The sequence below is a fragment of the Ixodes scapularis genome, unplaced genomic scaffold (assembly GCF_016920785.2).
Source record: "Ixodes scapularis isolate PalLabHiFi unplaced genomic scaffold, ASM1692078v2 PGA_scaffold2__306_contigs__length_199485367, whole genome shotgun sequence".
NCBI lineage: Eukaryota > Metazoa > Arthropoda > Arachnida > Ixodida > Ixodidae > Ixodes > Ixodes scapularis.
This window is the reverse complement of record NW_024609857.1, coordinates 125,166,247-125,180,614: the sequence shown is the minus strand read 5'-3', so window position 1 is coordinate 125,180,614 and position 14,368 is coordinate 125,166,247. Positions and strand designations below refer to the sequence as shown.

Sequence of the window (14,368 nt, the reverse complement as noted above, 5' to 3'; positions counted from 1 at the left end):
ACGTGACGTGGGGGGTCACCTTGGGGTCACGTGACCTTGAGGTGACCTTGTGAGGGGTCACGTGACCTTGGGGAGGTGACCACGTGACTTCGGGGGTCACGTGACCTCAGAGGGGTCACGTGACTCGGGGTCACGTGACCTTCAAAGGGTCACGTGGGGTCATCTTGGGGTCACGTGACCTTGAGATAACCTTGGGAGGGGTCACGTGACCTTGGGGGTCACGTGATCCCAAGGTGACCCCACGTGACCACCAAGGTCACGTGACCTTCAGGTGGTCACGTGACCTTGAGATTACCTTGGGAGGGGTCACGTGACCTGGAGGGGTCACGTGACCTTGGGATGACCTTGGTTACGCCGACGCCGACGGCGACGGCGACGCCGACGCCGCTCAAGCCGGGAACGGGCCCCTAAGAGCTGCGCTCTAAAAAGTAATTAAAGTAAACTACTAATTACCGAAATAAAAAAAGTGAAAGCCGTTTACAACTCCCTGTAACACCGAATTAGAGCGCAGCTCTTGAGGAGGAGGAGGGAAGGGTACTGGGGGGTGAAGTGACCCGGGGGGTCACGTGACCTTGGGGAGTCACGTGACCATGCCGATGATGTCATCAGTGACGTCACTGATGACGTCATCAGTGACGATGACGATGCGGACTCCGATGACGTCATCAGCGATGATGACGATGACGATGCGGATGTCGGTGACGTCATCAGTGACGTCACTGATGACGGCATCTGTGATGATGACGATGACGATGCGGATGCCCCCGAAGTCACGTGACACCCCCAGGTCACGTGACCCCCGCCGAGGTCACGTGACCCCGATGACGTCATCGTCACTGATGACGTCACCGGCATCCGCATCGTCATCATCACTGATGACGTCATCAGTGACGTCACTGATGACCTCACCGGCATCCGCATCGTCATCGTCATCATCACTGATGACGTCATCAGTGACGTCACTGATGACGTCACCGGCATCCGCATCGTCATCGTCATCATCACTGATGACGTCATCAGTGACGTCACCGGCATCCGCATCGTCATCGTCATCATCACTGATGACGTCATCAGTGACGTCACTGATTACGTCATCAGTGATGATGACGATGACGATGCGGATGCTGGTGACGTCATCGATGACGTCATCGGGGAGGTCACGTGACCTCGGCGGGAGTCACGTGACCCTGGGGGTGGTCACGTGACCTCGGGGGGGGGGGGTCACGTGACCTCGGGGGTCACGTGACTTCAGGGGGTCACGTGACTTTGGGTGTCACGTGACCTTGGGGTGACCTTGGGATGACCTTAGGGGGCCACGTGACCTTGGGATGACCTTGGTTACGCCGACGCCGACGGCGACGCCGACGGCGACGCCGACGCCGCTCAAGCCGGGAACGGGCCCCTAAGAGCTGCGCTCTAAAATATAATTGAAAGTTACTAAACTACTCAGAAAAGTAGTTAAACTACAGTAACTTGAGTAGAGTAGTTGAACTACGTACAAGTCTGGATTTAGATGTCGATCCCACGCATTCCGCCGGGAGAATGATCGAAGATGGCGGCCCTCCCCACTCAGGCGGGAGCAGCCGGGAGTTCACGCGCATGCGCTCATGCCTCTCGCTCTACGCCGCGTGCTGATTGGCTCACTTGGGAGGAGAGCGTTACAGCGGCGAGATCATAGACTGACCCAACTCTCCCCATGTATGGCTCTGAACGAGAGTAGAGTTCCTGTATAGGCTCCCTACGGGAGCCAGAGTTGCGCATTTGTTTTCCCCGCGCCGCCACGCCGCTATTCGCCGAGATCCATCACGTGAGGAGCAAAGCATCTGTTGGCGTACAAGAAAGCCACCTTTACGGTCGCTCCGCCGACGTTTCTCTTGCCCCGGCGTATGTTTCCCTGCTTTCCGCCTCCTTTTCCTCCTTTCCGATTTTCCATGCGCGGCGGCGCGCGCGGCGCCGCTATTCGCCCAATTTAGTCACGTGAGGAGCAAAGCATCCAGCTCATGCGGGAAAGCCGGCGCTACGGCCACGCGCCGAGGCTGAATGCGCAACTCTACCGTTGCGCATTCTAAATGCGCAACTCTAAATGCGCAACAGGAACTCTAAACGAGAGGACACATTGGCGCCATCTATTGGGTAGCAGTGTAAACTTGGAGGTACTGCACATTTTCTATTTCTCCCGCGCATTATCCTTTCTTTCTTGGCTCGAATAACTTTTTTTAACGTTATAAACGAGCCTTTCTTATAAGTATTACGCACATTTGACCTTAGAAATCCCTCAAAAACACTCGTTCGTGTGAAATGCAGTTCCAGGGACACCACATAGATGGCGCCAGAGTGCCAGTGTGTTCTCCCGTCCTAAGAAATTTTACGAGGTTTCAACAGGTCTCGTCTTTGTCGGTCGTACTGGGTTGCAAGAGTGTGAACGGGCCTCAATTCTCTCGAGGGCGAAAGTAGTAACCAATTTTAAAAGGAGCACTCTATAAGCGGCAGCGATGGCAACTGTGTGGTAATGACTTCCCCACATGTTTGCATACTCAGCCAATTAAATACCATCAAGCGTTCGAAACGCGACTCCATTTGGTGTCGAAACATCAGCGCCGTGAAACCATCTGTGTGGAGAACCCAATATCAATCATTTCAAAGGCACGCACACGCGCTCTCGTGACGCGTGCTCTAATGACACGCGCTCTCATGTCGCAGCGCTCACATGTCGTGCGCTCTGATGTCGTGCGCTCTCGTGTTACACAGCCGCCACCTAGTGCTTACTTTTGCTCTCTGCGCCGGCTGCATTTTAATACTCCATGAAAGGAAAGAAAGAAACTATCTTAGAGGGTATAAAACGTGAATCTTACCTTCTTCAATCGTATGATCCATGAGAATAGGATTTCCTGACCAGTTCTTCAGGTTTCCGGTGGCATCAAATTGGAGCATAAGAAAGCCCAAGTATTTTCCAAACCAATAGTCTTGCGTTACTAGGGCTATTGAACCATCGTCTCTTGTCACAACTGTTGGATATGGCCCCGCTGGTGTGTCATTCCCAGGACTTTGACCTTTATGCAAGCAATGAATAAAAATATGACGGACATGTGACCCAATTATCGAGAAGACAACGTCGACCACGCCCATTCGGTTTAGGTAATTGCGCACTTCGGGATTTGTCGCCTGAAATATGAGCTAAAATTGAAAGTTTCGAGCGCATTCAACTCTTTGTTCATCCAAGATAAGAATTAGTAAAACAACGTTGTTAAGAAAACTTAAAAGTTATAAAGCTCCAGTTTTTTAGTGAAATGCGTAGCGGGGAGGCGTCGTTTCTCAGAACTATTTTAGAAATTAAAAAACGAGGCAATGCAATATTGAATAATAATTACACGTTAAAATATGACAACTTAAACTTACCAGTGTAGAGAAATGTGTTGGTATGACCGCCTACAATAAAATGAAGGTCCTCCACTTTTTCTGCGATTTCCTTGTCCTTCTCGTAGCCAACATGACTGATGAGAGCGAATATTTTTACTTCAGGCTTTAATTTATTAATTTCACTTTTTATACTCTCAATTTCATCCAAAATGTCTATTTTTCCTGAAATAAAAAAATACAACTTTCACCAAAACCTAGGTTCACAAAACGCATCATGATAACGGAGAAATTGATCTAGTCCAAGGTCGATTTGCTTATGAGCTAAAATAGTGTCTCATCATCCTTTAACAACAACAATAAATATTTATATATAAAAACGAAGGAAACATATAATTAAATTTTATGAGCTTGTTTTCGTGCGAATATATAGCTCTTTTTCCTAAGGTATAGTCATTGTGCAATTGAAAATGTTCTTTTTTTATGAGGATTTGCATTTTTTTCCGTCAACTGTATTTAAACCCCAAAATATTCAGGTCCAATTTTCCCTGAAATACCTATTTACAAAGCGATAGTAAATGTCATGGGTAGATAATTGTGATAAATTCTTTTATTTGATGTAAACAAAGGAAAACATATATAATATTCGACAAAGAATATACCGACTTTCTACTGATCAGACAAAGTGCCTTACATTCTTAGGGGCGGAGAAAAGGGGATTGTGAGTTCAGATTTTATGCACGTTTAGAATATCTGAAACAAACATAACATGTCTGTGCTGCAGTGATGATAGCTCTGGTACAAGTATAGTCTCCGTTTAATAACACGTTTACGCTTCTGTCAACATAGCTGCCGCTCAAGTAAAGTCAGCCGCACCGGAAGTACGCAGAGGTGCGGCCGACGGTCGTTCACGTTTCTTTCCTCCGCCGGCGGTCGTTTTGTCAGTCGCTCACAGGGGTTCGCGTCTATAACGAGAGGGCGCGATGATTTTTTTGTTACTATGGCAGCGGCCGTCGCTTCTCTTTCGGATGCTCGGTGACCCTCGGATTGTCGAGTTTCACTGGTTTCTTGTCGGCGACAAGACGTCGCGGTATGGCCGCCGGATCACACATGCCGCGCTCAACTGAAGACAAAAAAGTCTTTACTCGGGAAATCGCACGAAGGTTGTCAATCCCGACGAAAAAGAGCTCCGACGATTCATATTCCGTGCTCCCTATCTTTAAATATCAGGTTATGCAGCGCACACCCGAGAAGCAGCAGTTCCGTAGCCGATCGGGACTCGTCCGAGCGGCGAAAAGACGGAGCGTGCGCGCTGCCTCCTTTCTCGCGTTAGCAGTTGAATGTATTTCCTAGGTTAGGAGATTCAGCGCCCTAATCTTATTAACCGACACGTGCGACCTCACATTTCGGCACCGGCTCAAAGTGCTTGCAGAAAATATATATTGCTGTAGATATATTATGGAGAGTCGTAATGTAGTCGATCCATTTCAAACGTGGGTGTCATCTAGTATCTGCCGCGCAAAATATGCCAGTACGCCGTTGCTTAAGCAGGCGCTCTATGCACGGTCTAAGTACGAGGGCATGTGTCAGTATTGCGCGCGAACTCGAATCAGCGCGTATCAAGGACGAGTGAGTTTGACGAGGACTTGAAGACAATCAAGTGTTTGATGACTTAGAAATGGCGAGCGTCAAGGCTGCTTGATGCAGTTTTTAAAAGTGTCTATTATAATCATTTGCTATTACCTTGAGAAAGGCAGCTTTGCTTTTACCGAAATATCGGCATCTTAATATTTTTGTTCACCTCTCAGCTACTTTTAGCTATGCATATATCATTAACGAGAAAGCTAAGACGAGACTGGCGTTTGGATTCTATAATGCACAGCAGGTCCTACCTCAAATTATAAGTTATTAACGCGATACCGTTTAAAAGCTCGTGTCGCAAAAAAGCCGGCGTCGGCGTCGGTGGGACCGTAAAATCTTGATTGCTCGTTAGGTTTATGACGTCACAGCCACGTGTGGCGTCACACGTTGAATGAAAGTGGTTAAAACATTGCTTTCTAAAATAGACTGAAGAATCGGTGTTGCTGTGTTGTGTTGCTGTATATGTTGAGCACAAACAGACATCCAGTTCTTCGCTTTGCCGTAGGAATAATTTTCACTAGGACGTGTTCTATCGACGTAATGCCGGTCTGGTGTAGGAGCGCCGGTATGTTTCGTTTGATTAGCGTTGTGATGTCGGGTTGCCTGTGCCGGATACATCGGTACAGAAGAACGCATAGCCTGATCATTTGGCCCGACGCCCCGTTTCTTGGAGGGCAGTTATGTCTGGCGCCTCGGAGTCCTTAGTTTGTAGGAACTGCCGGAGATTCCTCCTTTTACGGCGGAATGCCAAACAATTTCATTGCCATATGACGTACGTAGTGTTTCTACTGCTAGTCCTGGCCATCGTTAGTCTGGCGGATGTTAGGCGTAGTTACTTTACCATAATTACAGCATTACGGCAAAGTGTGTGATCATGGTGTAAAAGGTTTTATGCATTATTTCAAATTTGAGATCAATTACCCTGGGGATTTTATCTATGATGAAATATCCAGGGTCTTCCATGATGTTACACTCAGGATTACCGGCGCCGGCGGTTGTCACTTGGGAAGGAGGAAATTGTTCTACAGCTCTGCGTTTCGCAAGTAGGTTTTTAATATCGGAATCTGATTCCGCGGTTTCTGTCGTAGGTTCTGCAATTGTCGGGGGTGAATCGATTTCTATAGGCGTAATTTCAGGTTCTGCGGGTGCTGCCGTTTCCGGTGTTGTTTGGAGTTGAACTATCTAGGCCTCGAGTGACATATTATTTGCTGGTAGTATTTCGAGCATTTGTTTGATTTTTGTAAGCTCTATGATATGAGATGAGGGGTGGGCGTTTTTTTTTTTGTCTTAGTGGGCTTAGACTGGGAGGCTGAACTTGCCCAGCTCGCCTTGTTGTTGTTGTCTAAGGTTTTGCTTTATTGTTTCTCTTGGAATCTATGTTCCCATGTGAATCTGGATTTGGATGCTCTGGTGGCCGTCGCCAGTGTTCCTCGATTCGGATCGGGAGGGTCGTTGGGCCGCCGCTGTCTTTTTGCCGTCTTGACTTAATACCGAAGGGTATCTGTCTCCGCCGCGCCGATTGTGTAGTGTTTGTTGTGGTCGCTGTTTTTCCGACTGGCGCTGTTTGATGTGGAAAAGCGCCTGGAAGCGTTTCCGGCAGCGCTTGTTTCCGGTGGGGTGGTCTTTGCCAGATAGCGCACATTTGGTGTTGCAGCTGTGATTGTCCGCCGGGTTTTGGGCACAACATTCTATGCACCGTTGCTTGCCGGGGGTCGGGCATACATCCGCGCGATGACCGATGCGGCCGCAGGCGCTGCTCACTTCGACTTTTTTTTTCCTGGAGGTAGCAGCGGTACTCCACGCCTTTGTAGTAGATGTAGAAGGGTACCTTTAAGCCTTCAAAGATCATGATGACTGAGTTGGTGTTGCCCATGCGACGGAACTGTAGGATAGGATGGTTGTTCTTGTAGATTAGGCCTTTGGCGATGTCCTCCACGGTGCCGTAATCCAGTATGTTGTGGATTACACCTTTGGAGGTATCTGCTGGTGGGGTTACGTAGGCTGTGGTTTTGTAGTGCGTGTCTCCAATTTGGTGTTCCCTGATTCGATTGTATTTCTCAGTGTTTGCCATATTTGTAGTGCTAAATACTATGATATTTGTTCGCACGCAGGAGCGATATATGTCGTCTTCCGCCTCGGCGATTGTTACTGTTGCGTCGCGCTGTACTCCTTCTCAAATTTGTGGGTCCCTTTGTTTCGAAATATTAAGCCCGTCGAGGGGCCGTACGATCATCTTTATATCTTCCTTTGGCAGTTGCGGCTGTCACGGCAGCTGCGGTTTCTTGGTGGAACGTCTGGCACGCGCTGCGCCGGCACCAGGTCGTTTGCTTGCTTTTTCTGCCCTTAGGCCTAGCTTCGCGAGGGCTTTACGACTCCTGTAGCAGTAGCTAGTAAGCCATCCCGTTTTTTTAGTGTCTTGTTGTGGTGCGACATCGATTTCCTCTACTTCAACTACTTCCATGCCTTGAAAGGTGCTGACCCGGTGGATCGGTGGGGTGGTTGACCCGCCCTGGGTGCTGCCTTGTGGCTCCGTGGCTACCGGCACCGGCCTGCTGCGGCGCGGCGAGGCGATGTCGCCGAAGTGCTGGCTGTTCACGGAGCCCATTCGGAGCACTTCTGCTCCGGCATCGTCATCACTGTCGTCAGGGTGATCATGCCGGAGTTTCTAATGCGAAAGCATTTCCCGTGGAGCAAGCCGACGTCATCTGCTGCGAAGCCGCGCCAATTGCAACGCGCGGTTTTCCCATAATACAACGCGCGGTTACGCCGACGCCGACGCCGCTTAACCTCAAAACGGGCGCTAAGGGATGCGCTCTAAAAGCTTGGAGAATTTTATGCGGAAGTGGGATCCAAACCTACGACCATTGGGTTGCGAGTGAGACATGGTACCGACCAGGCCTCGCTTACGCGCTTGCGCAGCTTGGGAGCGACCGGTGGTTTACATTTTTAGCTATCGCGTTCCTATCTTAAAGGCAAGCCTAAGCGTCCTCCTGTAATTTTTATTTATTTTATTTAATAATTTAATTCTGCGAACCATAGTGGTCAACGCAGGATGGGCAAAATCACAAATGAATAATACTCTAAAGGCAATAAGACAAGTATTTGCAGTCTACCCAGAAAAGCAGCACGGTTAAAGCCGTTTAACAATCGCTGCAGAAACCAGTGTTGTTGGTTGTCTTTGAATTGCGATAGTATTCGTCGAGGACAACCTCAAGGACGACGTCAAAGACGACGTCGAGCATGAAGTCTTTGAGGACGACATTAAAGATGAAGTCTAGGACGACCTCTAGGACGACCTTAAGGACGACGCCCTCGAAGACGAAGTCAACGACGACGCCTAGGACGAACTCTTTGCTGATCTGAAGGACGACCTCTAGGATAACCTTTAGGACGACGTCGAGGACGACGTCAAGGTCGTCAGGTCCTTCGAAGATGTTGCGAATGTGAGAGTGTGGGAATACGAGGAGGCCAGAAATTCCAAGAGGAGGACAGAAAGTCCAAGGAATCCGGGTAGGGGGTAACTGAAGAATGCTATCGCATTAAAAACAGCAGCAGAAAATGCAGTACGACCGTTTTATACCAAATATACATTTATACTTTGTTCACCCTTAAACTAAGATTAGAAGCTCCGCCTTCAGCGCGAGCTCGCTGGCTTCTGTAGTTCTTTGGTTGCCTGTGCCTGCGCCTTCACACTTGTGTCAGCAAGGGCAGAAAGCTCGCGCTGAAGACGGAGCTTCTAGTTTCAGCATAATTATGCAAATAATATAGTAATATAAACGTAAACGCCTTCACGTTACTGGGTGTCATAAAATTAAGTTAAAAAATTGATAACATGAAGTTATGACATTAGTTTTATGTAACAAAAAAAACGCCTTAGTATATGTGCCTAAACCGGTGTTAGCGCCGTTTTGCGGAGAGAGCGTTACCATAGGCAAAAAGAAGGAAAGACAAACCTGGTCTAGCAATCGTTAGTGCTTCCATAGTAACAACTCCCATGACAGCCATCTTCACGCCACTGATTTCGTATATTTTGTGCTTCAAAACAGTAATATTATTCTGTACGAATATATCTTCCTTTGTCGTGTCCAGGTTGGTGCCCAAAACGGTCACATTAGCTGCCACCATTCTTAACAGGAAAGGAGCGAGGCCTTCAGGTCCGTCGTCAAACTCGTGGTTCCCCAGACACTAAGAACAAGTCAAGCAATTGCTCATTGTAATATCAGAAATATTGAATCTCTCTGGACGCGTACCGATAGCTTAACATCCTCTTTGTCGCTCACACGTTTTGTCACGGAAATGCTATCACTTTTCTTTAAGAAATATTATGATAAAGAACATTACAATGCCACCGCGAATGATTACATATATTAAGGACAAATTGAACAATATGGTTGTAAATGTTATGCCTTTCAATCACAGCAGTGCAGGTTTCATTGTTATATCACTTATACAAAACATGTCTTTAATGTGCAGTAATATTTTCTAAGCGATTTCAGCACTGTCACTACGGTTACCTTTGATTATATAAAAACTTCTTCATTCGGCCGGTTATGAAGATTAACGGACGATACGAAAAATGACCCACTCCCCGCTTTATTGAAGTACCGCCTGCACACTGGACATGGAAGTACGCGTGATCCAAGTCGACATCACCATCCCACCACTAGTTTTGTGCCTGCGACGGTCACATGATTTTAGCAGACGAGACACTGCCGATTGATATTTCAGATGTATCCACCAATCCGGAAGAAACTCATGTTTTGCCTTGCAATTGTAGAATGTAAGCTAAACTATGATCCCAACTGAAAAAGAATGCAGATATGACATGTCCGAAGAACAATAAATGTTTTTTTCACCGATTTAGGATAGCATGAACAAACCATACCTTATAACTAAAAATATAATACAAATTACCTTTTGATGCTGTTCAATCCAATATGTTGGAACCAAATACAACGTATCTTTTAAATGTAAAATAAATTGTGCATGTACACAAATGTGTGGATATTTTAAGTTAAGAAAATTTGTAGAGACTAAGTAGAGAAGTAGGTTTTAGATTTTATACTTTTTGTCTAATTGCTTTGCATGTCAACAAAAAATGCAGGTTTCGCCGCGGCTGTTGCGTATTGATGTATTTTTAGTGTGCTACCTAATGAATATATAGTTTTTTTTCTATGAAAAGCTTAATTTAAAATGAATGAACTAAATTGATATATCATCTCACATGCAGACAACTGCAAAAATAGTTTCTTTTTTGTTTAGTACAAGGCTCGTAATTCCTGAGTTTGCCATGAATTACGCAAATGCGTGGAGACACCAGACTGTTATCTTACGCATCATATTCCATTAAAAACTTGCAATTAAATATCCACATTTCTAATTTTTTTTCTGCTTTTTTTCAATCTATCGGGAAAATATTGCTGAAGAAAGTACTTGCAAAATCGAATATTCCGATAAAGTCAAATAAATATAATTTGTCAAGACACAGATATAACGACCCTTTGGATGAACGTTGGCCCTTGTAAGGAGCCTTGACAGGCAGCTGGGACAGCAAGTTACCAAAGCACATCCATGCATGTAAATAAGCAAGAAATGCCAGTGCGTCTCCCCTCATTCAATCGGAAAAGCGGGCTCCCAGGAGCGACACCACCAGAGACATCTCAAAGGCGCACTGAGGTGAATTTTGAGCCAACTCAAACTCACCCTTTAAGCACGCCAGTGAATCACCAATGTACACTTATGCAATGCCTTTTTTTCATAAAAAACACGGCAAAACATTGCGACATGAAACTTTCCTCTGAGGTTAATCTCCGGAAAAGAAGCTTGTCTCAATGTTTAAGCGCGTTTCTTAAAAAAAAAAAGAAAAAAAAAAACATGAAGAGGAAGATATGGGCGTACAGGTACAGCGATCTATTTGTGTCAAGAAGGTTGGGGGCTGCCACCACAAGGATTTGTCTCGCCAAGCAATTTGGTGATATTTCAGGTTTTCTAATGCCGCAAGCAGGAACAGAATTTTGACTATGCTAAGGTTATAAGCACTCTAGGATTAAAGAAATTAGCGTAAGAGGATTGCGTGTACAAGCCAAAGTGAGAATCCTTGAAGTGACCCCAGGGTTCCACGAATACATTGAGGCATTCATAACACATAAAAAGTATCTAGATAAAATGCTCACTCTCATCTTATACAAACTGCAGCGGCGACTTATTGTTCGAGCGGACAGCCTCATAGTCTTTAGTCGGTGCCGCCAGTACACGAGCGGTCATGCAGGCATGGCACATTATGAAGCAAAGAGCTTGCGCTTGAAGCATTTATTCAACTACTCTTCGGGAAATTTAGCGTTTAAGGAAAAATAATAAGGGTAAAAAGAGAGAAAGAGGAGGAGATGGTTGCGCGCGTATACGTCAGATCACCCAGCTCGGATTGGAATGGTTAGTAGGTAAACTCGAAGCTAGCTCTCTTTGTGTTCACTCACTCAGCGAACGCCCTCAAACAGTGAGTAGAGACATAGGCAGCAAGCTTTGCGTCTACCCATTAATCGTTCCAAGCATAACTGGGTGTTGTGACGTTCCCTCGCGCTCTCAGCTCACCCACTTCCTCAGTTTCTACCTGTATCGACCTGCATTTTGTACTGCTGGTTCAAAACTCTCTGCAACAATATTTTAACGAAACATTGCATTGGTCATGTGGTCATCCCGAGGGTCGGTGTGGTCGATTTGTGTCTCTCGTTTAATACTAGAAAAATTTACGTTGTTCCATACTATCCATCTCTGTCCACAGAGTCAATGAAATATACGATTTTTCTTTTAGCAGAATACATTTTACCTAAGTTTGTTTTACATAATTTTTTAATATGAGGTGTCAATTCATTTATGAATATTTAGTTTACGTCATAATGTGTTTAAACGTATCCTTATTACCGCAGCTTTCGCGCAATTCTCCGCTAGTTGAAAATGACTTCCTTCATTCATAGCTGCAGTGTATGACAATAGCGATTCTGAAATTGAAATGATGAAGTATTTTATCGCACAACTTTGGCGTTTTTTGGATGTTTACTAGTTGTGTTTTAATAAGATACTTAGTCTATAAATATAGCTCCCCATTGTTTGTAACGACCTTCAGATGCCTGAGGGGAAATAAATGCGATGGAATCTTTACGTCAGCCTGGTTCAAGCTGGTTTCATCAGCTAAACCAAAACAGCGTCGTCATATAGACAAAAATAAATTGTATAATAAGATTATGCAAACTAGTAAATATTTTTGATGAAGATTAATTTGAATTCTAGCTTGCCATAAGGCTGTGCCTGGCTTCTTTGTACCAGTTTTGACTGGCAACCTGGCGATTACAGTACGACCGCTAGCATCACGATTTTAGACAAGCACCGCATGGTTCTCATTACTGCGACAGTAGACCAGTACTTTGCTCATTCCAAATGCTATCTGGATTAGGGTGGCTGAAACTAAATGAACTAAATGTGTATACGGTATGGTGAAAAGTTTCTAGGATGTAAATCAAAAACACATAAGAAAGAGTTGAAAAGGAGAACCAAATGATTCATATATGAGCAAAGAAAACTTCGAAAAACGTATTAAATATTTCCACAAGGTAACTTGCATGATAAAATTCTAATTTGTGGTCCCACTTACCACAGCGTCGTACATCATGTTCTCCATGGCAAGGGAAACAATGTTGTATTTTAGAACGGTGTACCAGATGCTGCCTTGAAAGAAGTCTCCACCGTTAAAAAAGAACGGGTTTGGTGCTGTGTTTTTTAATTGCTTCACCTGCAAGAAATGATATTGGTTACAAACTTATTTGTTATTCACACCAGCTACAATGTTGATATTTATTATCCCTCAAACAGTGTTAGAGCAACGGTGCTAATACAGATTTCTCAGGTTCATAGAAAATGTTGCTACCATGCACTCGGAGAACATTTCTAGGTTTAAACGGCTTAATTCTACCGCCACTATCTTTACCGCGGAACTGTACGCAGTATTGTTACGATTGATCGCGTTAGACACAAGAGAAGAGGAAGCTTGATTATATGTATAGACTCATAAAGTGTAACCACTGCTACCATCTTCCTGAAAGGTACCAACAATATGCTCGTAAAGCTTGTGCGTGTCCAGATTAATAAATCATTGGAGATCAGATACTATATCATGTTTGTAGGGTCCCAAGTCACGTGGGTATATTAAGCAACCTGAGAGCTTATATGATCGTGATGGATGAAGAAAGTATAGGACAACTAAAACTGGGACAACACCAACCACATCTTTCAAATAGCAACAGACGAGTAAAATTTCCACAGCGAGCAGCCGACTATACCCAGGAAGGAAAGGGGGGAGAAGGGGTGAGAAGGGGAGATTTTACTCGTCTGTTGCTAGTTGAAAGATGTGGTTGGTGTTGTCCCAGTTTTAATTGTTTTATTCTTTCTTCATCTGTCACTTGAACTAACACTCTTTTCCCAAGCATACCTTATATGCTCGTATCGTCATCTAAGGGTGTCTCAAATAGTGGCCAGGCTCTTTAAATCGACCGCAAAAATCGGTTTCTTAACCTATCGCGCTACTAGTTTATGCAGCGTTGCTCACGGGTAGTGCATTTGTTTTTAAATATAATATGCAAAGAACGGGTTTTCCCGAGGAAAAAAAGAAAAAGGCTTAACTCTTATGGAAACGCAGCGAGGTCAGCAGTTTTCAAACAACACAGCGCCGTTTGGCACGGGAGACAAGAGATGGCACAAGCTGTCGCGACGCCAACTGCCGCCAACGAACAAGCATACGGCGCCGAGTGCCGGCGACAAATAGCAGACGATATTCTTAACTCAAAAGTAGCGCGAGCATTTTTAATGTCAGTTGGAAATGCAATATTTTATCATCCTTACTAATAAAACACATTAAATGTACACACAATCAATTAAAAAAGTGGGGTGTCGAGTTATTTTTACTGTTTTTTTTTGGGTAGTTATGTCGTCTGTTTTGTAGTTCCTTGTTCTTACCGCGCCTCTTTTTGGTTCTGCGACTGTCACCGCCTGCAGAATGCGAGCCGCTTTTGAGTCGAAAAGATTGTCTGCTAATGACGCCGGCTCTCGGCACCGTTGGCTCGCTCATTGGCGGCAGTTGGCGTCGCGACCCCTTGCGCCATCTGTTGTCTCCCGGGCCAAACAGCGCCCAATGGTTTGAAGACCGGTGGCTACTCTGCGCTTCCAAATAAGTTAAGTATTTTTCTTTTTTGACCTTTTCCTCAGGTAAGTTAGCTCTTTGCACATTTTGTAGAAAAAAATGCGCCATCTGTGGGCAAAACTGCACAAACTCGTAGCTCGATAGTTAAGAAACCGCATTTCGCGGTTGATTTAAAGATCTTGGCCG

The 14,368-nt window shown here is 45.3% G+C and overlaps 1 protein-coding gene across 1 annotated transcript in view; it reads right to left on the bottom strand.

Moving 5' to 3' along the window:
* Nucleotides 1-14,368, bottom strand: part of LOC120850902 (protein 5NUC-like) — a 65,655-nt gene that overhangs the window by 40,269 nt on the left and 11,018 nt on the right. The window contains exons 2-5 of the mRNA XM_040223589.1: nucleotides 12,641-12,778; nucleotides 8,949-9,180; nucleotides 3,397-3,579; nucleotides 2,853-3,050 (exon numbers count right to left, since the gene is read on the bottom strand). Of these exons, the coding sequence (XP_040079523.1) occupies nucleotides 2,853-3,050; nucleotides 3,397-3,579; nucleotides 8,949-9,180; nucleotides 12,641-12,778 (751 nt within the window). The remainder of the gene's footprint in view (nucleotides 1-2,852; nucleotides 3,051-3,396; nucleotides 3,580-8,948; nucleotides 9,181-12,640; nucleotides 12,779-14,368) is intronic.